General features: G+C 38.0%; 1 protein-coding gene across 2 annotated transcripts in view; it reads left to right on the forward strand.

The window, feature by feature from the left end:
• GABRB3 (gamma-aminobutyric acid type A receptor beta3 subunit) overlaps nt 1-25114 on the forward strand; it is a 114314-nt gene extending 89200 nt beyond the window's left edge. For both annotated transcript variants that reach the window (XM_010727547.2, XM_019622892.2), the window contains 4 exons: nt 219-356; nt 6983-7135; nt 11643-11887; nt 21407-25114. In XM_010727547.2, the coding sequence (XP_010725849.1) occupies nt 219-356; nt 6983-7135; nt 11643-11887; nt 21407-21757 (887 nt within the window). In that variant the 3' untranslated portion in view covers nt 21758-25114. The remainder of the gene's footprint in view (nt 1-218; nt 357-6982; nt 7136-11642; nt 11888-21406) is intronic.
• The last annotated feature ends 1202 nt before the right edge of the window (nt 25115-26316 follow it).

Consider the following 26316-nt stretch of genomic DNA (forward strand, 5'->3'; position numbering starts at 1 on the left):
AAAAAAAAAAACAACAAAAACACAGTATTTTGCCTCAAACTCCTGTGCAGACTGTAATGCAAGCACCTCTTCAGGAGCGATTTAGAACAAAAATTCTTACACTGGTCCAACTGTTCTGATTATTTTCATTGCCTCAAAGGACAGACCATGTTTACTGTATTTGAAGCTCTGCTCCTGTCTGCTGTTGTTTCTCACTTGCTCTCCTGCCTGGCCTGCAGATGGCTACACGACTGACGACATAGAGTTCTACTGGAGAGGTGGAGATAATGCAGTCACTGGCGTGGAAAGGATTGAGCTTCCTCAGTTCTCCATTGTGGAATACAGACTGGTGTCCAAGAATGTTGTCTTTGCCACAGGCAAGTATTATCATTTGCCTACTCAGTATTTAATTTTCTTCTGTATAACAATTATTGTTTTATTAATCATTGTTATATATAGTCTTAGAACTGTGTTGTGTGAGTGGCTGAAGAAATGACTCAATAAAGCCTGGAGGCAGGAGCCCGTGAAATAGCATTTCTTGTTTCATTTTTCTTTTCCTTTTGTGTGCATGTGTGTCATACTTAACCATACGCCTAAACGTGTATGATCTAAATAAATATGAAGTCATTCACCTCTGAATCATCAGTTTAAAAGATGTAGCCTACAAGTTTACTGATCATACCAAAGTACGTTATGGCATATTAGAATTAAAAAAACACAGTTTTTATGAGTACCTTTCTACAGCTTTTCTGTGCATGTTTGTTTTGCTGTTGTATAGAGAATTTACATTCATGGTTCTTTTTAATCATTGTTTGTACTGATCATATACTGATCAGTATATGGTAACGTGTACATAGCTGATGCTTTTGTGGTATTTGTTAAGATGCTAAAATGTAATCCCTAGGTTTCCTGCTTCTTTTTTCCTTGAAGATGGAATACAATTTGCTGGTAACTCACTGCACTGGATGTTTTCAGGTGACAAAATACAACACTGATTTAGACATTTAACGTTAGGTACAAGCATAGAAAATATTCCTACGTGTGTGTGACAAGATTAAAGCAACACAGAAAGCCTACAGCAAGTCTGGGAGCACTACTGGGACCTCCAGATTTGCTGTCCTCTTCAGACCATAGAAAGGTGCTCTTCTGTCTGTCCCAGTGCAGTAGAACAAGTGAAGCATAGTTCTACGATGTTTGTAAGCATCACTTCACCCACTCTATGGACACAGCATCTGTTTCAAAGTACACAAAAACATGAGTTATATTTCATTACAAAATGTACGCAATGCTAGGACTGAAATTATTATGATGGTTTTCCTAATTGCTGCTGGTTTTGTTTTCTCATTGTGTATGAGAGGATGTTTTTTAATGGTCTTTTTTTTTTTCTTTTTCTTTTTTTTTTTAAGGTAAACAGATACTCTGATCATAAATCGCTCTTTTTTGCAATCAATGTAACCTTTGACAGTTAGGATTTATCTGGCCCTCCCCAGGACTGGATATGCTTTTCTAGAATGTCTCTTTTGGACAACAATGAGTATACAGAGAAACATATATCTGGGAAGTTTTTATGACAGTCCGAACTCACCTTTCAGTTCAGTATGATATGTTTCAGTAATGACATGATTAAGTAATTCAGAGATTAAAGAGATTTGTTAAATTCAGGAAAAAGAGAATTCCAAAGAGCTATGAGACAAATGTGAGAGAGAATTAAAACTACGGGCAGACTTTTGTGTAACTAACTGACCAGGTATTCAGACTTGCAACAGTTCTTCTCAACAAATTTGTGGAGGAGATAAAAAAAAGTCATGTCTCAGAATTTAAGATAGCTTGACATTAGGTAGTAAAAAGAGACAATCAAGAAGAACAGATTACTCTGTGTTTCTTGTACCATCTTCTGAAGCATATAATTTTTGTCACTGATGAAGATAGAATACTACATCTACTGTTGTTTTGGTTTTGGACATTATGAAAAAACTTCATTGATTATGAACTTTCATGTCATATTTCCATTGAAAGGAATCAGCACATTTGTTTCTCGGAACCTTGTGCCTAATTCTGATACTAAATCTAAAACATTCCAGTGAATCTGACAGATAAAGTCAGCACACTTTTAGATTTCTTCTCAAGACCAAAATTCCTATGTTCTGATTTGTATATTTTTATGGAAAATCTGTTAGGCTTGGGATGTTTTGGCTTTGAGATACAACACCTATGCAACTAATTAATCCTATCCAAATTCAGGCTAGGAAATACCTGGTGAGACTAGAGTTATCTGCTTGGAAGTCTAGGGCCTACTGGTTATCTCAGACTTAACATGAACCAATAAGATCTTTTTGGTGGGGAAAAAAAACAAAAACATCCTTATGTGGAGTCTGACATGCATTGCTTGAGCTGACTATTTTTCGTAGAATTCTTCAAGAAAGCTGCAGTACAACAGAAGCCTGGGGAGATTAATAAGAATGACTGGAAGTGTAGAAAATGTAATATGTGAGATTACAGGAGATCCAGATATGGTCAGGTATTTTAAAAAAGAAAGAGAATATATAATAGAAATTGAAGTCTTTTTGTGTCTAGAAAACACCTGTGAAGACAGAAGGAATAACCTGCTCTCTTTATCCATGATGAAATTAAGAGGAAGTAGTATATAAATTGCTGTGAAGAAGAAAAGTCTGGCTTGACCATTCCCAATATCTGCTGAATGCCATAGAGACTCACGTCATAGAGCTGAACGTCATAGGAGACATCTCAGATGACATTAGACACCTCTGCACAAGCAGATGAACCATCCCCTTAGAATCTGATGGCTATTACATCTACTTCTGCGTGGTTTATACCAAGAGTTTATGCACCATCTGTATGTAGATATCCACATGACAGCACCTGAAATGTAGTGTCTAACCTGTGGACTGAATCCACCTCCTAAATATATGTTATCAGGAATGCTAAGAAACTGAACAGGAATGGGGCTATATAACACGCCTCCTCAAAGCTTCAAAATGCGTAGCAGTCCGAGCCAGATGAGCAACCTGTTGGTAGGAGGAAAGTAGTCTTAAAAGGTTTGAAAATTAATTATTTGGCATATTCTGAAGGATCAATCTGTAGAGTGCATTTCCAGTGAACTGAAGAACCTTCTAAGAAGAGCAGATTAATATAAGAATTCTGTAACTGACCAGCTCTCTTATCTTGTTTCATACCTGCATAAAACAGCAGGGAGCTAATCTAGTCTTGGAGCTAGATATTTCAGCTCACTATCGTTTAATGAAATTGAAACAGGAACAAGTGATCACTTTTTACCAAGTGCTCAAATATATGAAGGAGAAACAGTTTGACTTCAGTTATTAAGTATTTGTTTTCACATCTTTGTTTCCAGTACTGTTTTTAGATTTAAACACTTTAGGCCAAATTCTGTTATCTCTCTAATATTTAAATTAGCACATGGAGAGCAACAAGTTACATGAGATGGAAAGAAAGGTAAAAATCTTGCCCCTGCAAGCAAAATATTTTTGAGAAAAAAACAAAGTATGCAGCGTTGGCAGCTAGAATTTCCTGTTAATTAATCTCTACATGTTGGCCTTAACTGACAAATCATTATCCAAGCATAATCAGGCAAATATCAGTGCGTAATTGTTGACTTTACAACCAAGAAATCCATTTTTATAAAATAGACTATACAAGGGCTGCTCTGAAAGTAATGCTTCTTGTTTTATTGTGTTGGTCCACAATATCAGAGGCAGATGATGGTGGTATAGCAGTAGGGGTTGAACCATCCCACCAATATTCCATTACACGTTGTTGCCGTGCAACAGATAGCAGCAGAGGGGCAGTCTGGCACAACAACATCTGACATGGAAGTCATTGACGCTTGCTGAACGTTTATGGAGACCAAACAGTGGATGTGAGCACAGTGAATCAGTGGGTAGCGCATTTCAGCAATGGCAGCAGCAATGTGAAAGATAAGTGACGTTCCAGATGGCCATGCAGAGCTGTCGCCTCTGCTGGTGGAGATTTTTACAAGCATGGCATTCAGGCTTTTGTTCATTGCTGATGAAGATGCATAGCTAATGGTGGTGGCTACGATGAAAAATGATGTTTTGTAGCTGAGAATTTGCTCTGTCAAACAGTCTTACTGTTCTCTTTGAATGTGTTGCAGTTTCTATAAAAATAAATAGGAGACATTACTCCAAGTGTGACCTATGTACCACATAATTCTTTTTAGATAGGTAAAGATCTGGGCTTGAAATTTTTGTTTCATGTGTGTTATGACCAATCCTGTTCAGTGAGCTTTAGCCTTCTTGTGAAGAAGGATGGATAAACAGCTTCACAGCAGTGTTCCTTCTTTTAGAGTTTTGTTTACTTGTTTGTTTGTTTCTCCACAGACTCCTTTTCTGTGGATTGTTTGCTGGAAGTGAGATAGGATACTAGGGCAGTCTGGAGATAGGGCCAGTAGATCATCTGTGAAGGCATAAAAGTAATTAAAGGGAAAGTAATACAAACTTCCATGATCTCTGGGAGAGCTACTTAAAGAAGAACCTTGCCTGCATGGTATCTAAAAATGAGACTATCAGCTCATATTTCAGTTTCAACTTGAACTACACAGAGATCAAATCATTCTGAAATTTCCTGAGATCCAGACCTCCCAATGAATTTTGAGCCTGGAAAAGCATCACAAAACAGCATGGTGCTCTATTTACCTCTCAAAATAGAGGGAAGTGTCAACTCCAATAAGTGGCTGTGATGCTAGCAAGGCTGTTGATTAGACTACCCAGGAGCCACAAACTGCCTTGAACCTACTCTGAAACTTGCAAGGCCGGGATTCTTTTTGATCTGGTTTAAGGTGAATATAATTAATTTCAGTGTCTGCATTTGAATTAGACGTCTAAACTTCTATTACAGTTGATGGGAATTTAATCAATGGGAATACAGTCTGTAGACTCTGGAGACAAAATCAGTCTCCCAGTAGGAGCTTATTTCAGGAGTCAGTGAAATAATTCTTTAGGTTTCATTTACTAGATTGACTAGATGAACTGGCTCTCCTGTAAATGTAATTGAACCTTAGACACCTAGCTCACATATATGCAGCTCAAATCAGTTGCTTAATCAACTGCTTTTTGAAATAGAATCGAGCAGCCTTCTTAATTCCTACCTGCTAATCAAGAAGATGGGGCTATGTTGTATCCACCAAATGCAAAGTTTGACACTCTTTGAATGCTTCTGCTGCCTGGAAACTCCGTAGTATTCTTTCTGTTGCATGACCCAAAGCTTATCCATCAATAATGTGGTGAAGAGAAATCTGAAGTTTTCTATTCCTTCTTTTGCTTTCTTTCTCAAGAAATCCATAGTTCTTATATTCACAGTAAGATTTGGGTTGGAAGGGACCTTAAAGACCTTGCCATGGACAGGGACATGTCTCTCTAGAAAAGGTTGCTCCAAGTCCCATCCATGCTGGCCTTGAACGCCTCCAGGGGTGGGGCACCACAACTTCTCTGGGCAACTTGTGCCAGTGCCTCAGCACCCTCCAAGAATTTCCTCTTAACATCCGAATTAAATCTCCATTCTTTTACTTTAAAACCATTCCCCTTGTCCTATCTCTATCAGTCAATCTCCATCTTGTTCATAAGCTGCATTTAAATACTGAAACTCCACAATGAGGTCTCCCCAGTCTTCTTCAGCCTGAACAAGCGCAACTCCTTCAACCTTTCTTCACAGAAGAGGTGCTCCAGCCCTCTGATCATCTTCGTGGCTCTTCTCTGGACTCTTTCCAACAGTTCCACATCCTCCTTGCTCTGGGGCTGACAGACCTGGATACGGTACTCCAGATGGGGCCTCACAGGGGCTGAGTAGATGGGGATAATTACCTCCCTTGCCCTGCTGGCCATTCGTGTATACATAGGCAAATGTTGTTTCTCAGATGCAAAAATATGAACGTAATTTTAAGCTAATATTAATTTTAAGACGTTTGTAAATTCTGAGTTATTTCTTTCACATCTTGCATACGTTTGCAGCAGCATGGGTGGAATTTGTTCTAAGGATAAGAAAAGGGTATGCTCTGAAATGCTTTTCTGCACTGTTGGTTTTAACTAGAGCTTTTAGGTGACCTATTAGAAGTATCATATCTAAGCCTAGTAACCGAAACACTGAAGACATGGAACTGGCGTTGTCTGCATTCGCATATCTTTTTCTTGTACAACTGCACTCAGTTTTTATCCTGTTTGCATTTGGTACAAGAAGTTCACTGCTTTTTTTAATGTCTGGGCATTATAAGTATATTAACTATATTCAGTTAGATTGCAACTAATTTTAAAGTATACAAATTTGAAGCTAAAATAATATAGCGTTTGTTTTTTAAAAACTGACGTTGAGATTATTCATTATTTCATCATTTGTTCTGGTTGAAACAATATATAATGATTCTATAATATGTGAATCCTGTGTATATTATGTACATATACCTATGTATTCTTCAATTTTTTTATTAAAATATTTTTTGAAGAAAAATTCTGTTCAGCCTTAGTTGATTTGAGAGACCTTTGGAGGTGATCTGAAGGTTTTCATTCACTTGGATTCATTATATTTTCCACACTACAGGTAGCATGTTTCTCATAGTTCAGATGTAATTAAGGGGTACGATATCAAGAACAAGTCTTCCACGTAAATACCAAGCTATGCACATTTAAGACTTGAAACTGAATAGTTAGATAAGCATTTTATATGGCGACCTAAGCATCTGTCTTTGAAAACTTACCAGTGCTTATCCATCTGTTCAGTAATTTAGAATAACTTACTCTCTTTTCTTCCCAAATACAAATTGCTTGATATCACTATATTCTCTGCAAGTTTTCTTTTAATACCAACCAGTAATACAGTGAAGGCATTTTCCCTACTGTTCTGCAGATGTCATAGTACCCCATAAAATGTGCATGCTTTAGTTTCTACGGAAACTGAAGTATCTGCAAGTGTCTTTGCTTCAGCATAAATAACACTGTTTTTCCTTCCTTTCTCTTAGGTGCCTATCCAAGACTCTCACTAAGCTTCAGGTTGAAGAGAAATATTGGATACTTTATTCTTCAAACCTACATGCCCTCCATACTGATTACCATTTTATCATGGGTGTCATTCTGGATCAATTATGATGCATCAGCAGCAAGAGTTGCCCTTGGTATGTGCTGAGATTGAGTGGGATATTAAAATGTCAGACTGAATGTAGCCTTTGGAAGTTGTTAAAGACTGCAACATGTTGTCAGTGTTTTGATATTCCAAAATCATTTACGTCAAAATCATGTCATTCAGTATTGCCTCAAAAGTGATAAGTTTTCCCCTGCATGCAAGAATGTATCTACCATTAAATCTCTGACATGAGCTGCTCATATGGATCCCAGACTTGTTTTCATCAAATTTAATGTTGTTGTCAGTAACTTTAGCAAGGGGACCAGCTCCAGAATCATATGCTAAGGGCTTCAGCGTGGGCTTTTAGTCCAGGCCAGTGTGGGAAGACAAGTGTAGCTCCAAGCCTCCACCTGAGGTCCTGAGTGCTTTAACTGATAGTGGCAGGAAGGGACCTCAAGAACCATGTGCTAGTTCAGAGCACAGGGACACATCAGCTATGGACCATGACGTTCTGTCTCACCCTCAGAATGCAGAGCGCACTGAGTGCATTTTTATGACAGCTTATAGTGCCATTTACCTCATGGCAGAAAAACATGGATTTAGCACAGGGTGATGATCCTAGTCCAAGACCTTTTGTGATACAAGTATCCTGTAGATAAGGGTGGCTATTTTCAAAATACTTCACGTGAAGTATTTCATCTGTTACAAAAACATACTCACAGATAACTATAGACAAGAAAGATGAAATGGATCCATAAATAATCCTTATGATAACTCCTGCATCTTGTCTCAAATTCTGTCTTCAACTCTGTTTTCCACTGGCATATGCATTCTTATTCAAAACCTTACTCTAAGCCCATGCTACATAACTTCTCCTGTACTATCTTCTCTTCTTAAAACTGGAGCATATTCCTTAGCTCCTTTATTTTCTTATATACCACAGCAAACCAATACTCCAAGACATATCCATAGGATACCTTGTCTCTGTATACTTTACCACGCAATATGTAATATACAGAAGGAGGGCAGCTGCAGTTATACCCATGTATATGTATCTCATATGACTTCCTAGCATCTGAACTTTTATGACTGAAAATGTGTTATACTAGCTGCAGTTACTCTATAGGTACAGTAATTCTACATATTAAGTGGATTAGTTGGTGAATACGTGTGTAGTATGTAGTATACACGACAGAGTCTGGCATTACCACTGAAGAGCCAATGTGTGTTCAGCATATTGCTGCTAAATAGTAGCTTCATGGGAGATGGAGTGTGGGGTCCAAACAGCTCTGTTGTATTCATAAATGAACAATTGATACCAAAGATCTACCCTTGAGACATCATGACAGAATTAGGAAAACACTTGAATACATCAGTCAGCATCTGGATTTTAAATGCTGGCCAGAACTGCAATGGTTAGACAAATGGTTAGACAGAAGTTACCAAAACCAATGACATTCCATTTTTTCTATAACAGGTTTACACATTTTTTTTCCTCATATAAGGGAAAAGACAGTCTCATGTGGTCTATTTGTCTCTAGCACAAGAGGCCCTGCTTCAACAAGTAATATACTGTGATAACAGAAATATTTCAACAAAAGTCAGAGAATACATTCAAAACAGCTCAAGAGCTCAGGTGTTCTATTTCCAAATGATAGAAAGTAATTTTGAGAAAATGACAATCCATCTAATAGGTTTTTCTCAGAACACAATTAGTGCCTTGATGATTATATCTTGTATCATCTGATATTTGTATAATAAAGTTCAGTACCATGGGCCTAATCCTTTGTTCTTTTGTGTAACCACTTCATGAGCTTGAAGCTGAGAAGAAATTATATTGAAGTTTAAAGGCAGTGTTTGCACCTTTGGACATACATAACTTTGTTCAGTACTGAATCAAGAAGTTCCTCAACAAAGAAACCCAGGCACAGAAGAAAGAGTAGTTCATTCCACAGACTATGGGCAATAGACACTGCAAATAGAGGCTGATCCCAGGCTAATCTCAAGAGCTATATTCAAAGCCATCAAATCTGGGACACTGCTGCTCAAAACTCTGAGTTGTTGCTACTTAGCCATAGAAGTTCCTGAATTAATTCCTCTGAATGAAGTCAAAATCTTAGAGTTCTCTCTTGACAAAGGCTGTAATCACACGATTGTCTTATTTGGGTAGGTGAGTTTCAGCTGCTCCTCCTCCAGCTGTGTTTTAAAGTAAATTATTGATCTTCAGAAGGGGGATTTTGACATGACAATTGGTATTGCCTGCAGGGTGCCAGGATGTTATCCCAGGAGATGTATTTCCTTTAAATTAGTGGTGACCCCCTTCTATTCAGTGCGTTTAATCTTCTGGCTCTCTCAAAGAACTTCTAAAACTCTCCATGTGGTGGTTAAGGAATTATTTCTGCAATCTAGACAACAGCTGGGAACAGACACTAAAAATGTGGGTATTAATTACTCATCTGTGTGTGCTTCTGAGTTGCTTGTTGATCAAGGCTTTGGTAAACATTTGTGAGATGACATGCAATGTCAAGAGTGTATTAAAAGAGGAATTTGTGGGATTTCTGATAAAAGATCCAGTTTTATCTCAGGTAATTTTCAGAATCCTTATAGGAAGCAATTGCATGTAATCCTACAAGGGAAGAAGGTAATTCAGGCTGAGCAATCCCTTGGGCTGCAAATATGTGATAGTGTTTGCAGCCATCCTCTAGACTTCTCACTCATTCCATGTGCTGACAATGAGGTTTTCCACAGACCTTGGTAAAATTTCTTCAAAAATAATCCCAATGTATCAGTTTTTATTCTACTGTGAGTAAAATTTTTAAAATAAGCGTGGGCTGCAAATCACAGAATTAATCAATCATAGAGTGGTTTGGGTAAGAAGGGACCTCAATACCTATCCAGTTCCAACCACTTGCTGTGGGCAGGGGCACATCCAGGTTGCCTGGTCTTGAACACTTCCAGGTTTGAAGCATCTACAACCTCCCTGGGCAGCCTTTGTCAGTGCCTCACCACCCTCTGAGTGAAAAATTTTGTCCTAATATCTACACTAAATCTCTCCCCTTTTAACTTAAAACTTGACCCCTTTGGCCTGTCATTATTGGACCACATAAGAAGTCAGTCTTCCTCCTGCTTGTAAGCTCCCTTTATCCACTGCATTTCAAGCAATAAAGCATCTGATATCAAAACAAACTTTTTTCACAGTTTAGAGGAAAATGTGCATGATGCTAACCTACTAAATATAAAAAATATCTGTTATAGAACCTCATAGGTTACTGCAATTCCTTGGGGTAACACTGCTTACATCAACAGCTTGATTTTGAGTTATATTTATCTTATTTATATTTGTCTTTATTTCTGTCTCTTCTGGTAAAAGAAACTGTGATTTGTAATATGCCAGTATCTTTGTTGTTGTTTATTTTTGTTCTGCCAGCATTTTATTGACTAGTTAAAAACTAAAGGAATAATTATAAAATCAGAAAAAATAGTAAAGGAGGGGGACCTATTAAAATGGTTTGCCTCTTCTATCTAAAAATCAGATATTCTAAAAATCAGTGTTTTCAGCCTTCTGTGATTTTTGATTCCCATAAAATTTCCAGATACAGAACCTGCAATTTCTTGAGAATTTGAGCAGACGAACAATAATTTGCTGTTCTTACCAGGCTTTCAAAACAGTGCTCTGGTGATATATTTCAGATGCTATGTCCATCCTCAAATAAATGAGGATTTGACATACCTAATAGATCTTTTGGATACTTCGTTTATGTCCAGTAGATCACTATAAAAATGCTTCTCTCCCTTCTTGGCTTTTTCTTTCCTCAAATCTATGTACCTGTCTCTCTCACTGTTCATCTCATTTCTGTCTAGCCATGTAGAAATTAGACTACTGATCTAAACTAGGGCTCTCAAATTCCTCTTCAATTAGACTACATTGTCTAATACTGAAATAGGTGTCTAAAGTAGATGGGATGAACTGCTCTAGGGCGATGCCTTTCTCTCTCTGTCTACTCCAGAGGGACCCTACAGGGCTAACTTCAACCAACTGCTTAACTCTTGGAAATTCAATTCTAGATGATAAATGTCTTTACAGTCCCTCTGCCTTAATTTTTTCACATGGTTTTGTCTATCCAGATCCCTAATTAGTTCCGTTATTGCTTTAAAAAATTGTCTCTGTGGTGTTTGTGGCTAATGCAGAGCTGGAAGAGCACACATTTTAGTGCTTTCCAGAATGTTTCCCTCCTGTTGGAGGTCAATTTGTTCATCCCAGAGATATTCTCAGTACAGCTACAGTGGCTTTTCTGAAGCTACATTAATTCACTGTGGTGGCAACAGGGACCCTTGTTGATTATTTCCCCTAGCTGTAGAAGGAAATGTTGTAACAGAAGAGTAATGCATCAAGCTTTAATTTTGCTTTTATTTGTAGTGTTGTCACCTGAGAGACTGCTTTCACGAATTTTTAAGCTTCTTCGCACTGACAAGGGAAATTTGCCAAAAAGAAAAACAAAATTGAAGCATTATCCACTTAGGATATGTAAAACATGTGCTCTTTTACTTTTTTTGTTTAGGAATTACAACTGTGCTGACTATGACAACAATCAACACACATCTGCGAGAGACTTTGCCTAAAATTCCCTATGTTAAAGCCATTGACATGTATCTTATGGGCTGCTTTGTATTCGTCTTCTTGGCCTTACTTGAATATGCCTTTGTCAACTACATTTTCTTCGGAAAAGGCCCTCAAAGGCAGAAGAAACTTGCGGAAAAAACAGCAAAGGCAAACAACGATCGCTCAAGGTTTGAAGGCAGCCGGGTAGGATTCTTTATATATAGTCTCTTCTTTCCTTTATTACAAATGCTAACTGTACGGAATAAACAAAAAAAATCTGTGTAAAAACATAACCAATCACATCTCCTTTTTGTGGTCAAACTTCAGTATTTTTGTATTCAATTACCTACAAAGAGGAATTTAAGCATGGAGAAATCTGAGTATGATCTGTATGACAAGAAACTGTAAGAAGAAAACAATACTACTGCAGCTAGTTTGAAACAAAAGGCCCAGACCTACAAAAGCCCTTATATGCTTAAATCAAGTACAGTTTAATTTGTATTCATGCAAGGGAATCTGGCATCTGAGCATACTTTTTCTCACTTCCTTTCAAGCAGATGCATTTAGAACGGGCGTAAGCAGATAAAGGATTAGTTCTGCTCATGCTAACTAATTGGTCAGCAGAGTTGAAATGCTGTGTGTGTGGCACAATCACCTACTGCTAGCAAAGGCCAGCAGAAAATTATGCTTCCCAGAGAAACTTTCAGATGGCTTTCTAAATCATAGTATTGCTATGGTCAGTGCCGATTACACTCCATCCTATTTCCTTCCCTTAAGTATTACTTTGTGCAAAAATATCCCTTCTGCTCATTTGAAATAAAAAGTCAAGATATCCAGCACTATATGATATTAGCAAACTATGTCAGTTTCAATAGAACATATTATTTTGGCTAAAATGCTCCCGATGAGGCTTTTTCATTCAGTTCAGTTGAGTAAGACCATAGTTTACTTTTCTATTAGCTATAGATTAGAAGAGTTCACTGTGACAAAAATACTACCTATTTATTAAACACTGGTATCATAAAGTCATTTCAAGCTGTATTTTATTATTCTGGTGATCCTGTCTGCCATAATAACTGTAATGCAGAACTCCACATAATTATTGGCATTCATATATGTGAAATAGTTTTTGAAGCAATAAATTCTTTTTTGTCCATTCTATTATGGAACCAAGATCTCATCACAGTTGGCAGCATTGCCTAGGACTAAGCTAGCAGGAAGACTGAATTCCATTTTCTGGAAAAATAAGTAGTGATAATAAGAAAGCAAATTGAAGAAAAAAAGAATATCACAACTGAAAGCAATAGAGGAGATTTTAGCTGCAAGCAGGTAATGCATATATATGCCCTAAGCTTCTGTTTTCCCAATGAAAACCATCTAGTGAATGTCATCCATTTAAATGATTTATAGAATTCATTAGTTACTCAATACCATCCAATGCCTGACTGTTCTTCAATAAAGAGTTCAATTAGTCTGTATTGTCAGAAGTAGTCTAAGTTCCTTAATGAATGAAAAGGTGTTATTTTAATACCCACATCACATCATTTTTATATAGCAGACCTGGTTATACCTTACGCATCAACCTTTCTATCTCACTTTTAACTTAGGACCTTTTCTTTTCTTTCTGGACCATCCTAAGCATCCTAAGTTCTGACTTTTCTGCTGGTTTAATATTGGCCAAGCATGAACTGGACATAAGACATGAGCAGCATGACAGAACTGCAAGAGCAGTATGCTACTTTGTCACTTGGAATTCCAAATGTGAAAGGGAAATCTGTATGCTTCTACTTCGTACTGTCTGTGAATATTTGCTATTTAAACACATCTATGATGAATAATGAAGTGTGGTCAGCGTCAGTTGGTGAAGTCAACAGAGCTTTACTGCAGTTGCTGGATTCAGTGTCTTAAGAGAAGTAGTGCCATTGTATGACCAGAAATTACATTAAATAGAGCTGATCAGAAGTCTTCCTTTTGAGCAAGAAATAGATGGAAAATGCACATTCAGCAAATGTAGAATGTCTTCTCCTAATTTCTCATTTGATAAAACACTAGCAAATCCAAGGCAGAAGAGATTGTTCAGAGCAGACCAGAGATCTTTTGGGATGTGCAGCTCAGGGAAAATACATATCGAACAAAGATTACCAGGATTGTCAGAGATCACAACCCTGAAGCAGCAACACACCTTCCACAGTTCTGGATTATGCCCACTGTATACTATCCTGTATAGGCATCCGACAATGTAGGCAAGACAGGTGGTCCTGCTGGAGTTTGCCAAGGAAGACTACCTGAAAGCTTTGCAAACTCTTCAAGGGGCACTGAAGAGGCATTGAGTTCAGACATCAAATTCAGTGAGTCTTGAAAATTGGTGAATGTGATGGAAATAATGGCTACTTGGCACTTACTTGCTTCTTGCTTTATAGCTGGGCTGGATGTCCTGGGAAGGGCTCAACTGTCAGCACCTTTTATCACAACCCTTACTATTTGGTGACTACAAAATGTGTGAACAGAGGTCAAAAAGGTTTTAGATATAAAACTAGAAAAATACATTACTTTTAGTTTGTCTCTAAGACTACCACTGTGTGTTGATCTCTCTGTTTTGGTTTAGTCATTGAATTTGCTTGTAATGAACCATATGCATGAGCTCTCTGCCATTGATTTAGAGTCCTAGGTCAGGGCACTTGGGAAAAAACAAACAAACAAACACAGAAATAAACAAATTCAGTAGTAGACTTCTGAAAACTCTTTCTTGGAAACCTCAGTCAATTGGTTCATATATAAGAACAAGCTCTAGGAAGAACTGGGTCTTGATTTTTCATAAAAGCTCCTTCTGCCTATGGTATCAGTGCGTAAATTAAAGTCTTCTGTTTGTGAAAAAATTGACAGCAAAGAATGGGTGGCCTGTAAAAACAGGCAGCCTGTTTTCCTTTGAAAATTGATCACTATTGTTATGGATCAATTCTGTTTCTCTTGTTTCTGTTGGCAGATTCTGGCTTCATTTGTAGCTGTCTGTGCATTTTCAGTTTTACTACGTAAGTTGTTTATTTTAAATAAGGCTCAGATACAGCCTAATTTACAACTAAATCAGCATGAGTTAGCTCTAAGGCAATCCAGTTCTCACTTTTTGTTCTCTCTTGTGATAGAGGCCATTGGCATAATCAGCTGGTGATCATGTGTTTTGGACATTGCTCCTTCTGGGCCAATCCATACAGGTTATGATTTGTTACAGTCCCCTGCTAAAAATACTTTTTCTTAGCTCATGCTGTGGCAATTTATGTTTTCAGTTTGGTGGGACCAAAAGTTCATCCTCGGGGTATCAATCAGGATGGTAGCTATCACACAAGCTCATTCAAGCTTCAACCCCCTGTGGCTCTCAGACATATGGGAATAGCTTCCTTTGAACAAAATAATACAAAACCCTTTGTAAAAAGGCCCTTCTAGCCAGCAGTTGCTGCATGGCTTTTTAGCTCCAGAGGTTTCTAGTTCAGACTCTGATTGTTGGCCAAGGCAACACTGCCCACCAGCCACTATTGAGTATGGAGACCACTTTACATCTACTTATTGCTTTTAAAGCATCATGAATGGTAGCAACTGTTCTCACAAGTGGGATTTTCTTCTTAGAATGAGTGTCTTGGCTCCTATGGTAGAATTATCACTCAGTCTAAATTGGGAAATATGAGAATAGCAAAACTGGCAGTATTCTCCTGTGCATCTTCATCTTTTCTGGATGTTTTTTTTTTTGGTGCTATTTTGAAGAGTGGGATATTTCTGAAGCGTGTGATGAGTAGGTGCCAAGTTTTGAAAAATATGTCTCAAGGGTGAGAAACACAGTTCCTGTGAGAGCAGCCCTAGTTCTGTAGTGTTTATGACATTCGTTGTGCACTGAGGGATCGTGTGTGTACAAACTTAGTTCAAATACAACAAGGATGGCTGTCAAACTCCATCCTTACCTGATTATCAGTAATATTGGGGTGCAACTTTCTAACTTTCTTTATTCTTCATACTTTCTTTTATTTTCAAGATCTTTCCATCTTCCCAGTTCTGCTGGCTACCCTAGTTTCATCTACTATGTTGACAGCAACTTAACTGTCTCTTTCATTTATTTTGATCCTCTTAATTAATATAAGCAATTTTATTAAAGTAGTAAGGTATCAACTTTTAGTCTCAGTGAGAATACTCAACAATATCATTTTTAATGTGCTTGCAGTTTAAATTATTTTTTAAATGTCTCAGGCATAATGTAGTCAATCAGTGTTGCTTCAAGCACAAATAGCACTCAAGACCTGGTCTCTGACATGTTAGAAAGTTGTTCACACATAAGTAAAGAAGTTGAAAGCTGTAGTGTACCCCTCGTGCTTTCATCAGGCAGACCAGGTGACAGTCAGGTAGCTAGATTACAATGACTACCAAAGGTAATTTCTATTTTATAGTTTTAAGAGGAGATCTATTTTGTGGGGTAATGTTATTGAATAGTAATTTTGATGTAAAATAGCGCGAGACTAATAAAGAGACAGCTTTTCTTCCTGTTATTTAAACCTGCTATTTGCATTTATATTACTTCATATAATGGAAAATATTTACACGGTATTTAAAAATCTGGGATTGATGAACTCCTAAACGTACCTATGGGTTTTAAGCAAAATGCTTCCACTGTTTATTTTCTGTAGTAGAGTGAAAGACTTATGAGGAAGAACAGGAGGAGTAAAGTACTACTTAAAATTTATGGAATATTAAACAGAGAACGAAATGAACCCAAAGTAATTCAGACACGGTCTCACAGTAAATCAAGCTGTTTCGTAGTTTCCTGACCCTAGTCAAGTGTTTTCAAACTGACATTAAAACTGAAGTTTTCCAACAATCTTAATTAGAGGAAAATATTTAATAGCAGCTCTTTTCATTCATCTATTTAAAAACGTAATATTTAACATCTAAACAAGCCAGTATGTTGTTGCCTAGAGTTAAGAAGTAAATGGTGAAGTTTCCTGGTATGAAAGAAGTTTCAAATCTATGATGTACTGTTCTAGTTGAGCCTATTGGTGAAGCAGAGTTCATGCAAGAGTAAGACCACGGTTTCTTTGTGAGCCGTCTGCTAATTTTCCTCTTTTAACTTCAGTTACTTCATTCTTGTGTGATGATATATGGCTGTTAGAGTTTTTAGATTTTCTTAATTTGCTGTGTAATATGTTTAGTTTAATCTTAGGACCATATAATCATTAAGATTGGAAAAGACCTCTCAGATCACCCAGTCCAACCATCAGCCCATCTGCACCATGCCCACTGCCCACGTCCCTCAGTGCCACATCCACACGGTTTTTGAACACCTCCAGGGATGGTGACTGCACCACCTCCCTGGGCAGCCTGTGCCACTGCCTCGCTGCTCTTCATGAGAAGAAATTTTTCCTAATATCCAACCTGAACCTTCCCTGATGCAGCTTGAGGTCATTAACTCTCGTCTTGTCACTGGTTACATGGATGAAGAGGCCTACTGCCACATTGCTAAGAAACGGTGAACCTACAAAAATGAATCTGTTTTTCAGTGTATGGTATGTCTCACTGCATTTCATGTTTCTCAGCTTCCAAACGAAGTTATGTGAGTGCCATTCACCTTCTGGTGCAGGAGCTGTAATTGTTCAAAGGTGGGAGGAATGGTGTTTAATTTAATGAGCATCAGTTTTGCATATTTATATCCATGCTTATTCAGTAGGGAATTGGTTAATGATTTGGCACTCATCTGTTTTTGTCTACTTTTGTGGGCTCACTGGGAGACACTTAATGGAAACAGCCAGCTCTGGGTTCTGTCAGGGAAGAGATGGGAATGCAAGAGTGCAGATGGGGAAATGGGGAATAAGTGGATTCAGGCAGAAAAGAGATCATAGGAGACCCAAGGACTCCAGGGAGGACAAGAGAAATCTTTAGGTTAAAATAGGATCATAAGGAGCAAGAGAAATTGGCCAAATGTTGTCATCTCCACTTTGTAACGATATTCAAGAACAAAGCTTGTCTTTTTCGGAAAACACTTTGAGGAAAATTTCCAGTGCACATGCTGTGACAGTTCTGAGCAAGGCCATAAAATCTTGTAAGACTCGTAAGGAGTAAAACAGAGGTTTCATCAAAGATGTTGGTCTTGTTTGTCATGTGTAGTCTTGTCTGTAATCAGTTCAGCTGCTTTACATAATCTATATCTGTATCTAGAGTAATAGTTTTCTTTGAGCCACTGCGCCATACTCTTGTACACTCATGTGGGACTTTTCCTTACATGTATATTCAAACATGCCTGAGTCAACCTGCACAGGATAAGCCTGTCACTGTGCTTCTTAATTCCTTGAGAGTGTTTCTGTACATTTGTCAAAGTCATTTAAATCATTACTCAAATCACTCAGACGTCATGTTCACGTGCAAATACTTTTTAATGTGTTGCATATATTACGTGTTCCTACTTTGCAAAATCACCTTAAGATTGTCACAAAGTATTGGGATATGGTGCTGTAACTTTATTGAGAGTTTAAAGGTTTATCCAAAACCTCAGAGGAAATCAACACAGTTTGCAGGAATAGGTCTCAAGCATACCAGATTTCAGTTTCTGCACACCTCTCCATTTACTCCTTCCTTGAATTTGGCTTGCTAATCTCAGTCTATTAACAAAGAGATGCACTTCACAACGGTTTCCAAATATGGTTTTTGGACATTTTCAGAAAATATATGTTGTCCTGCAACTTTGTAGGGTGTAACTGTGTGTTCAAACAAAGCTTTTACGTCAACGTTGCTACTTTCCGGACCACCTTTCTGGTTTGATTTATAGATGCAGTGACTAACAGTGAAAAGTGGCAGTATCACTGGGAAATCAGAGACAGAAATTCCATTAGGGGTGCATGCAGGGTTGGCAGATAAGGTGAAACAGGCTATGCAGTGTAATGAAATAAGTGGAATCAAATTAATACTTTCCTTCTGTAGGAGAAGCCTGAAGATATACCCTCCCGAGTACAAGCTGACACTTCACTTAAAACAGGCCAGGTCTCAATGGAAAGACAAAGTACCTATGGACTGGATAATGTCTTCATATATGGAGGTGGCAGACAGAAAAGGGAACAGAGGCTGCAAAGAGAAGGCAGTACGTCCAGAGTAGGGCCCAGTAAAATGCTCCTTGCTGGGGCATTTCGAGGAAGTTGAAGGAACTTTATGTAATGTTTCTCAAAATCTGGGAGGAGATGGGAAAGGGTGTGGCACATACTTAGTAGAGGCTTGGATGAGAGATGTAATTTTAAGCTTTATAAGGAAGTTACAAATTGTAGGGATGTTTTGCACAGTGCTATTACAAATCCTGATCATAATTTGTACTGACTGTGGGGAGAAAAACAAACAATGCAATGCAAACTGAATCAGTGACTTTCAGAGACCACTCTAAGTAGTGATGGTGTCCATGGTTGTATTGTACAGCTGTGTATATTCCCCAGCTGCAGATCCTGCTCAATAGCATGTACTCATTTCTACAAACCTCAAGCTCATACTTTTCTACCCAGCAGGTTTCTGCCAGGGGAAAAATAAATTCTTAATCACCACTGAGGCTTCTGCACCTCATGGTTCTGTTTCACATTGTTTATTTTTATTTATAGGCACTCATCAGCATTATGCACTGTTGCCTACAACAGCAGGATGTGTTGAATATCTTAGGATTTTTTTTTTCTTCTTACCTATGTGTCGTTCATTGTATTATGTGTTCTTTTACCATTTGCAAGAAGCTTGTCAAAGTATTATTAGTATGTAAATATGACTATAAATACATTTCCCAGAGAAAACATAAGCTGTATATCTATAATTGATTAAAGAAATATCAATTTTCCAAAAAGTGAACAGGATTGTAAGAAGCTAAAAAACAGACACATAGCAAACGCATACTTTTATTGCATCACACAAAGCTTCCAGCAGACCTGGTATCGGATGGCTGTATGAACTTCAATAGTTCATGACTATACTGTGTTTTCTCAGCTGCTTTTACACTTATGTTTCCAGGATGAGATGTTTAGCTGTGCCACACTGTTCACTTAGCTAAATCAGGTGGCAATTTAGAAAAAGGTAGTAATGAACAAAATCACAGGCTGAATTGTAGTTGAATAAATTGTGAAAATAGGTCTGGAAATTATCCTGTGTATGCTACGTATAACAATTTCTTCTTGACTTGGGAGGGAAACTGCATTCATTTGAGCAGTCACACAAATGTTAACTAGTTCAAAATACCCAGGACAGAGCATTTATCTTATAGTGAGCAGTTTATTTACTTTCCCAAAAGCTGGTGGGAAGTTGGAGCTGACTCCTGCATCAGCTTTATTCTCTGCATATCCTCCAGCATGCAGGGCATGGGGCACAAAGGGTTGCAGTGACCCACCACTGTAGCAATCAAATGATGCCTGAGATGGCATCACTCAGGACTTTGTCAGTCCTGGGAAATTAAAGTTTTCTGGGCAGAGGGAGCTATACTCAACTCTGTTGTTACTTGGAGGGGGCTGCAGAATCAAGCCCAGAGTTTACTAAGGCCAAAAAAAGAATCAGAACCTCCTTCTCCTTCTTCAGAACCTTTTTCCTGTATTGGCATCACGTTCCTCAGCTGTGCTCAGCACTGTGCTCACCTTCTGGTGCAGATGGAGGCTAGAGAGAGGAGTGCTACTTGTTTCCTCAGTTTAGCAGTGTTATTCCTATTTAAGATCACTTACTTATCCAAGTAGAAAAAATATATAATTATGCATTGCCATCATTACAAAATCAGGAAAATGTACATGGAAGGAAAAGTTTAAGAGAAAAGCTGTAAAAAAGGTGTGTGAATCCAATATACAAGGAATTCAGCAGGATAGGGCTTATTGTGATTTCACCTGCACTTTTTTCTTTTTTTCTCAAGCCTGAATAGAATCACAGAATTGTGGAATCATAGAATGGGTTGAAAAGGACCACAATGATTGTCTAGTTTCAACCCCCTGCTATGTGCAGGGTCGCCAACCAGCAGACCAGGCTGCCCAGAGCCACATCCAGCCTGGCCTCGAATGTCTCCAGGGATGGGGCATGCACAGCCTCCTTGGGCAACCTGTTCCAGTGTGTTACCACCTCTGTGTGAAAAAACTTCCTTCTAATATCTGACCTAAACCTCCCCTGTCTCACTTTAAGACCATTCCCCCTTTTCCTATCACTATCCACCCTCATAAACAGTTGTTCCCCTTCCTGTTCATACACTCCCTTCAATTACTGGAAGGCCCCAGTGAGGTCTCCCCGGAGCCTTCACTTCTCCAAGCTAAACAAGCCCAGTTCCTTCAACCTTTCTTCACTGGAGAGGTGCTCCTATGAAAAAAACAGCTTTTTTTAGTTGTAATTAATTTCCTGCTCTCACAGAGAGAGTTTCCCTCCTTTACCTTCTCTTCCCACTGCTAGCAATACAGAGATTTCACTGAAATACTTCATCCTTTAAAGCACAGCTAATTTAAATGAAGAGGAAAATGGTTGCTTCTGCCAAATATGCCTACTAAAAGTTGGTAATATGATATCCCTGTTTGTAACAGTGTCTAAGTACTTGTCTCAGTTTAAGCAGCTGAATATTCCGATCTTTTTTCTAATATTACCACATGCTTAAAATGAGTATTGCTTTCTTAAAATACATATGATTTTGGAGATGTAAATACACCCACACTTTGCTGTTATACGTCAAAATCTTTTGAAACAATGCAAATTTCCACTTTTGTCCTGTAGGTGGACACCCATGGAAACATTCTGCTAACATCTCTTGAAATTCACAACGAGGTGGCAAGCAATGAGGTCACAACCAGCGTTACGGATGCCAGAAATTCAACGATATCCTTTGACAACTCAGGAATCCAGTACAGAAAACAAAGCTCACATCGCGAAAGCCTTGGAAGGCGTTCATCAGACAGAACAGGCTCCCACAGCAAGAGGGGCCATTTACGAAGAAGGTCTTCACAACTGAAGATAAAAATTCCTGATCTAACAGATGTGAATGCCATCGACAGATGGTCAAGAATGGTGTTTCCATTCACATTTTCTCTTTTCAACTTAATTTACTGGCTATACTATGTTAACTGAGTGACTGAACTTTTTTAAAGGACTTCAATTATAACAAGTGAAGTACTACTTGCCTGCAGAGTTTATATATATTTATATGTAAAAATATATATATATATGAACTTTTACAATGTAGAGAATACTCATGTATGTGTGAATACATACAGCGAAAGATCGTGTGTATATATGAGCACACACTGAAGAGCAAAAGTATATGTATGCACACATACGTGTACGCATTCATTCTGAGGTTATGGACAATGTAACATAGAATGCACTTCCGAGGAACTTTTTAATTTGAAAGGCAAGTGTCGTCCAAAGCAAGCCTTGGGAACGTAAGTGTTGTATATTATCACTTCAAAACTTTGATGGTCATAGAAATTTTCAAACAGCTGTAATGGTGTATAAAGTCAGTATTTAGTAACATTGTTTGTAAATGCTGCCATACACACTAATCATAAGGTGATAGAGTTACACTGGTAAGTTTAAAGTAAGTCGTTTGTATTGCAGAACCATGAACAACAATTTCATCAAGCCAAACTTGTTTCTCTTTGCTAAAATTTCTTGGTTTTGTATGACCTAACACATTTTTCCCGCTCATGAATGGGCACTGTTTTTAATGGTCTCTTGCTTTCTCTTCTGCAGTAAGCAAGCTGATCATAGGAGCGTTGCTGTAGGTCTTTGGAGATGTATACATGTTCATAATATTTCAAACAAGCATTTTAAATGTCCATCAACAGTGAAAAGAATCTTTTGTAAGTACTGTAAATGTGCAGCACATTTTCCTCCCCTTGGACTGGTTCCAGCTGCCATGTCATTTTGAAAGAGAACAGCACATTTTTAGTGTAAAGTAGCTGAGATTTCAACTACTGTCAACGTGTTCTACATCTGCTGTAGATTTAAAGATTGTTATTCCAGTGAAAGCATAGAAGATGTCTCAGGTTATTTGCTACTTCAACATGAAACCACCTAGCTGTAGCATTTTTTAAATATGCATTCACATTATTTAACATTCTTATAACATTGTATGTTAATGTAAAATATATTTGCATAATATGCATATAAGTATATTTTCTCAATGTTTTTCTTTCCTGTGCTTGCTATTGTGACTGCATGCTATGTCATATTTTTGTTTCTGTGATGTTACAACTTTTTATTCTTTAGAATTGAGCAAATAGAGCACTTCTGATACTTTGATTCAGTAATGGAGTATTTTCATATTTTATTTATATACTTAAAGTATATACATGTACGCTTATGAAGCTCACGTCCTGCAGTCACAGATCACAAAAGACAGCAAGAAGTATGTTTTCTTTCAGGACTGTGTTCAGACTCACCTTTCATGCAAATGTGAGCACTTTGGTTTTCATTCACATTCATTCCCTAAGCAGGTTTCCAACTTTTTTCCGTCTAGTATATTGTAGTCATTCAAGGTATGCTGATTTCAGATCTGTAAACTTAATTTGTTACTTATTAGAGCAACCTTTCTAAAGAAAAGAAGATATATTTTTTGTAAGCAGCATTTCTATCATGTACATTCACAACTACCAACAGGTGCAGTAGAATAATTAGATTTAAAACAAGAATTTAGGCATGGCTATGCCTGTACTCCATATGCAGGATTCCTGGGGAAATCAATAGGAAATTATGTCAAAAAGAGAGCTTTGAATGTTAGCTAGGGACATCTATGGGAGAAAAATGTGGATATGCATCTACCAAGATAAAAGCACCAAGATGGGATGATGATGAGAAGGCCTTGGATTACCTATGAGTAGAGCACTCATGCTGCTGCCATGTACACTCTGTTGCTGTTTCCACCCTTGACTCTGCAACTGAGCTGAGAAACTTTGTTCTGGGCTGAACTGCAGCATAGGCAGTGTGCAAAGCCTGAGCTTCAGTCTCATCCTGGGGGCTGCTACTCACTGAACAGCAACATGCTCCTTCATCTGCCTTGAGGTAGAGCTGCAGTGTGATCCCCATTGCTTTGCCCTTGCCTGCATTGGTAGGCTGCAACATATTATGAGCTGTCTGATATTTCTTCCAACTGTGAAGGGATTGTAGAGCATGTTGTCATCATTATTGTCAAAGTAATAAAACAATTAGCACCTTCCCAAATACACATGTTGTAGATTCATTGATAATATCTCCCAAGTTCTTACCTTAATAGCAAAATGTAATTAAACAAAAAATACAATATTAATAAAACATAAAAATGGTAGGCTCTGCTTTGGAAAAGTTGCCCTAATGAAATATCTTTGAGCAAGTTTTTTGGTTAGTGCCCTAAACAACTATTTTGAAAAAAGGAATTCAAGAAGAGAGTAGTCCCACCCTCTCACTGTTTTTAATCACTGTTCTCTCCCTTGAGCTCCAGCTCCTAGAAATGCTCTGGTCAGCCAGGGCTCTGTCACAACTAGAAAAGAGCTTTTATTTGTGATGTGAATATGTGCTCCACATGCTGTAGAGGCTTCAGTCAGGATTTTTACATAGATGGACAAATTACTGACTGGTCTCAGATAAGAGGAAATGTGCTTTTTCAGCACCCTGCATGGGCAAGATAACTAAGTCTCTGAGTCTCCACCCCCTTGCACAACTGGAGAGCAGTGTATTACTGTAGCCCCCTTCAGGAAACAGTATTTTCCACCTTCCCTCTCATTGCAAAAAGTGAGCAGTTGCACATTTCAGATTTTCATGAGATTCCATATCCATCAGCCCAGCCAAGCTCCATGGGGCACAAGCAGCTTGGACTGTGAACAGACTGTAGTCTTTGTTGGACTTGAAAAAAGCCAGGAAATTCTCACTTAAGGTTAACACTTCATCCTTAACACGCATTTTTGTGCCTTTTTTGCCAATTCCCTTCTTCCAGTCCCAGCACCACTTCTTACACACAGACACACACACAGCCGTGTGTTAAGAACAGTGTTTGCCTTGACCTCACATTTTCTGGCTATTGTCACTTTATGCTAGCTACAGTGTATGACTTTAACCATAGGTGGCTTTAAGACTAAAAGATGATCATTCCAATCAAATTGCGCCAGAGAAATGTATTGCATAGCTAATTAACTCATTTCTAACTCACACTAACTATAACATTTACACATCATTTGTTTGTAAAAGGCAATGGAAAAAAAAAAAACAACTGGAACTATTTGTGTTGTAGCCCAGAGAGTCAATAAGCAGTAGAAATATTATGGTGATTTAACTCTAAGTTGATTTCATCCCATTGTAAAGATAAACTAAAATCCAGTCTTTTTTGCTTAAGGCACATCTATGTATTTTTGGTATTCTTCAGCAGTGGAAAAAAAAGAATAGTAAAATGGAATGATGAAGAGATGCTTTATGAAAATATTGATAAATGAATATTCATTTATTAAAAAGGATTTAAAATTAATCGCTTACTTTTTTTTTCTGGGAATAGAGGGAGTATGATGACTGTGCTTGGCTAAATTTTAATGTTTAATTAGGTTTTAAATGTCATGCAACTGTTAAACTTACACAAATTTAAAGAAAAAATAGATGAATTTTTTTTAAAAATTCACATACAATTAGAAGAAAAGAATTGCTGTGCTTTTGATTATGATATCACCTAGTGTTTTCTATGGTAGATTAAGGAAGAGGGGAAAACTACATCCATTGTAGTACATCAATTGACGAGCTGGCAAGATCTTTAATGGCAACCCAGCCTCTCCTCCACCTTCAGGTTTACTTGGTACGAGCAGAAAATTTGTCCTCTGCTTTACATGCAACCTCTACCTGCCCAGGAGAAAAAAGAAGACACCGGTGTCCTGTGTATTTGCTTCATTAATCAAGTCATTAATATTTCAAAAAGGAACCAAAAAATCTCCAGCTATGGGAACTGTATCAGGAACATTAATTGTGTTCCTCACACTTGTTACTGCTAGCTATTAGTAAGCTATTTTAGAGGGGTCAGGAAACAGGCAGATTCCAAGAGGGTTGAGTCATGTTGTTAGCAGTTCCCCAACCCCTTCCCTCAAAACAAAAATTCTGTGAAGAACCCTCTGAGGATGAATGGAGATTTGGAAAGCGTGTTTTTCTTAAACCTGATTGCCATGCTTTGCGTTTGAGCAAGCTGTCAGAAGCTTGCTTAAATTTCATAGTAGCTAATGGTACATGTCCCAACTTTTAAGCAGTAGGTGAAACATTCAGCACTACCAATTTGATCGCAAGGCCGTCGAAGTCAACTCCTTCTGACTTCAGCAACTTCCTGCTCAGTTCTAGCAACTCTTTCCAGATCACAAGTAACATCTATTTCAGTATGGTACATACTATAAAAGTTGAAAAAATTACTGATGTCCCGACCTTAGCTTTGTGATTGGGCTATCTGGGAAGTGATATACTTCATTCTGCATTTCAGAGCTGATGTACTGATAAGTGTTACCAATTAATATCAGTACTGATTGATGAGGTACCCCTTATTTAATTAAAGGACTTACTAGGTACGTTAGTCTGTTTTCTCCAAACAAATGTGGTAATTAATAATGCTATTTCCAAAGATGTTGGTTTCACAGGCAGAACTGTCACAACAGCAAGGACTACCTACTAATGGAAGAAGTGAGGCAGAC

The sequence above is a fragment of the Meleagris gallopavo genome, chromosome 1 (assembly GCF_000146605.3).
Source record: "Meleagris gallopavo isolate NT-WF06-2002-E0010 breed Aviagen turkey brand Nicholas breeding stock chromosome 1, Turkey_5.1, whole genome shotgun sequence".
NCBI lineage: Eukaryota > Metazoa > Chordata > Aves > Galliformes > Phasianidae > Meleagris > Meleagris gallopavo.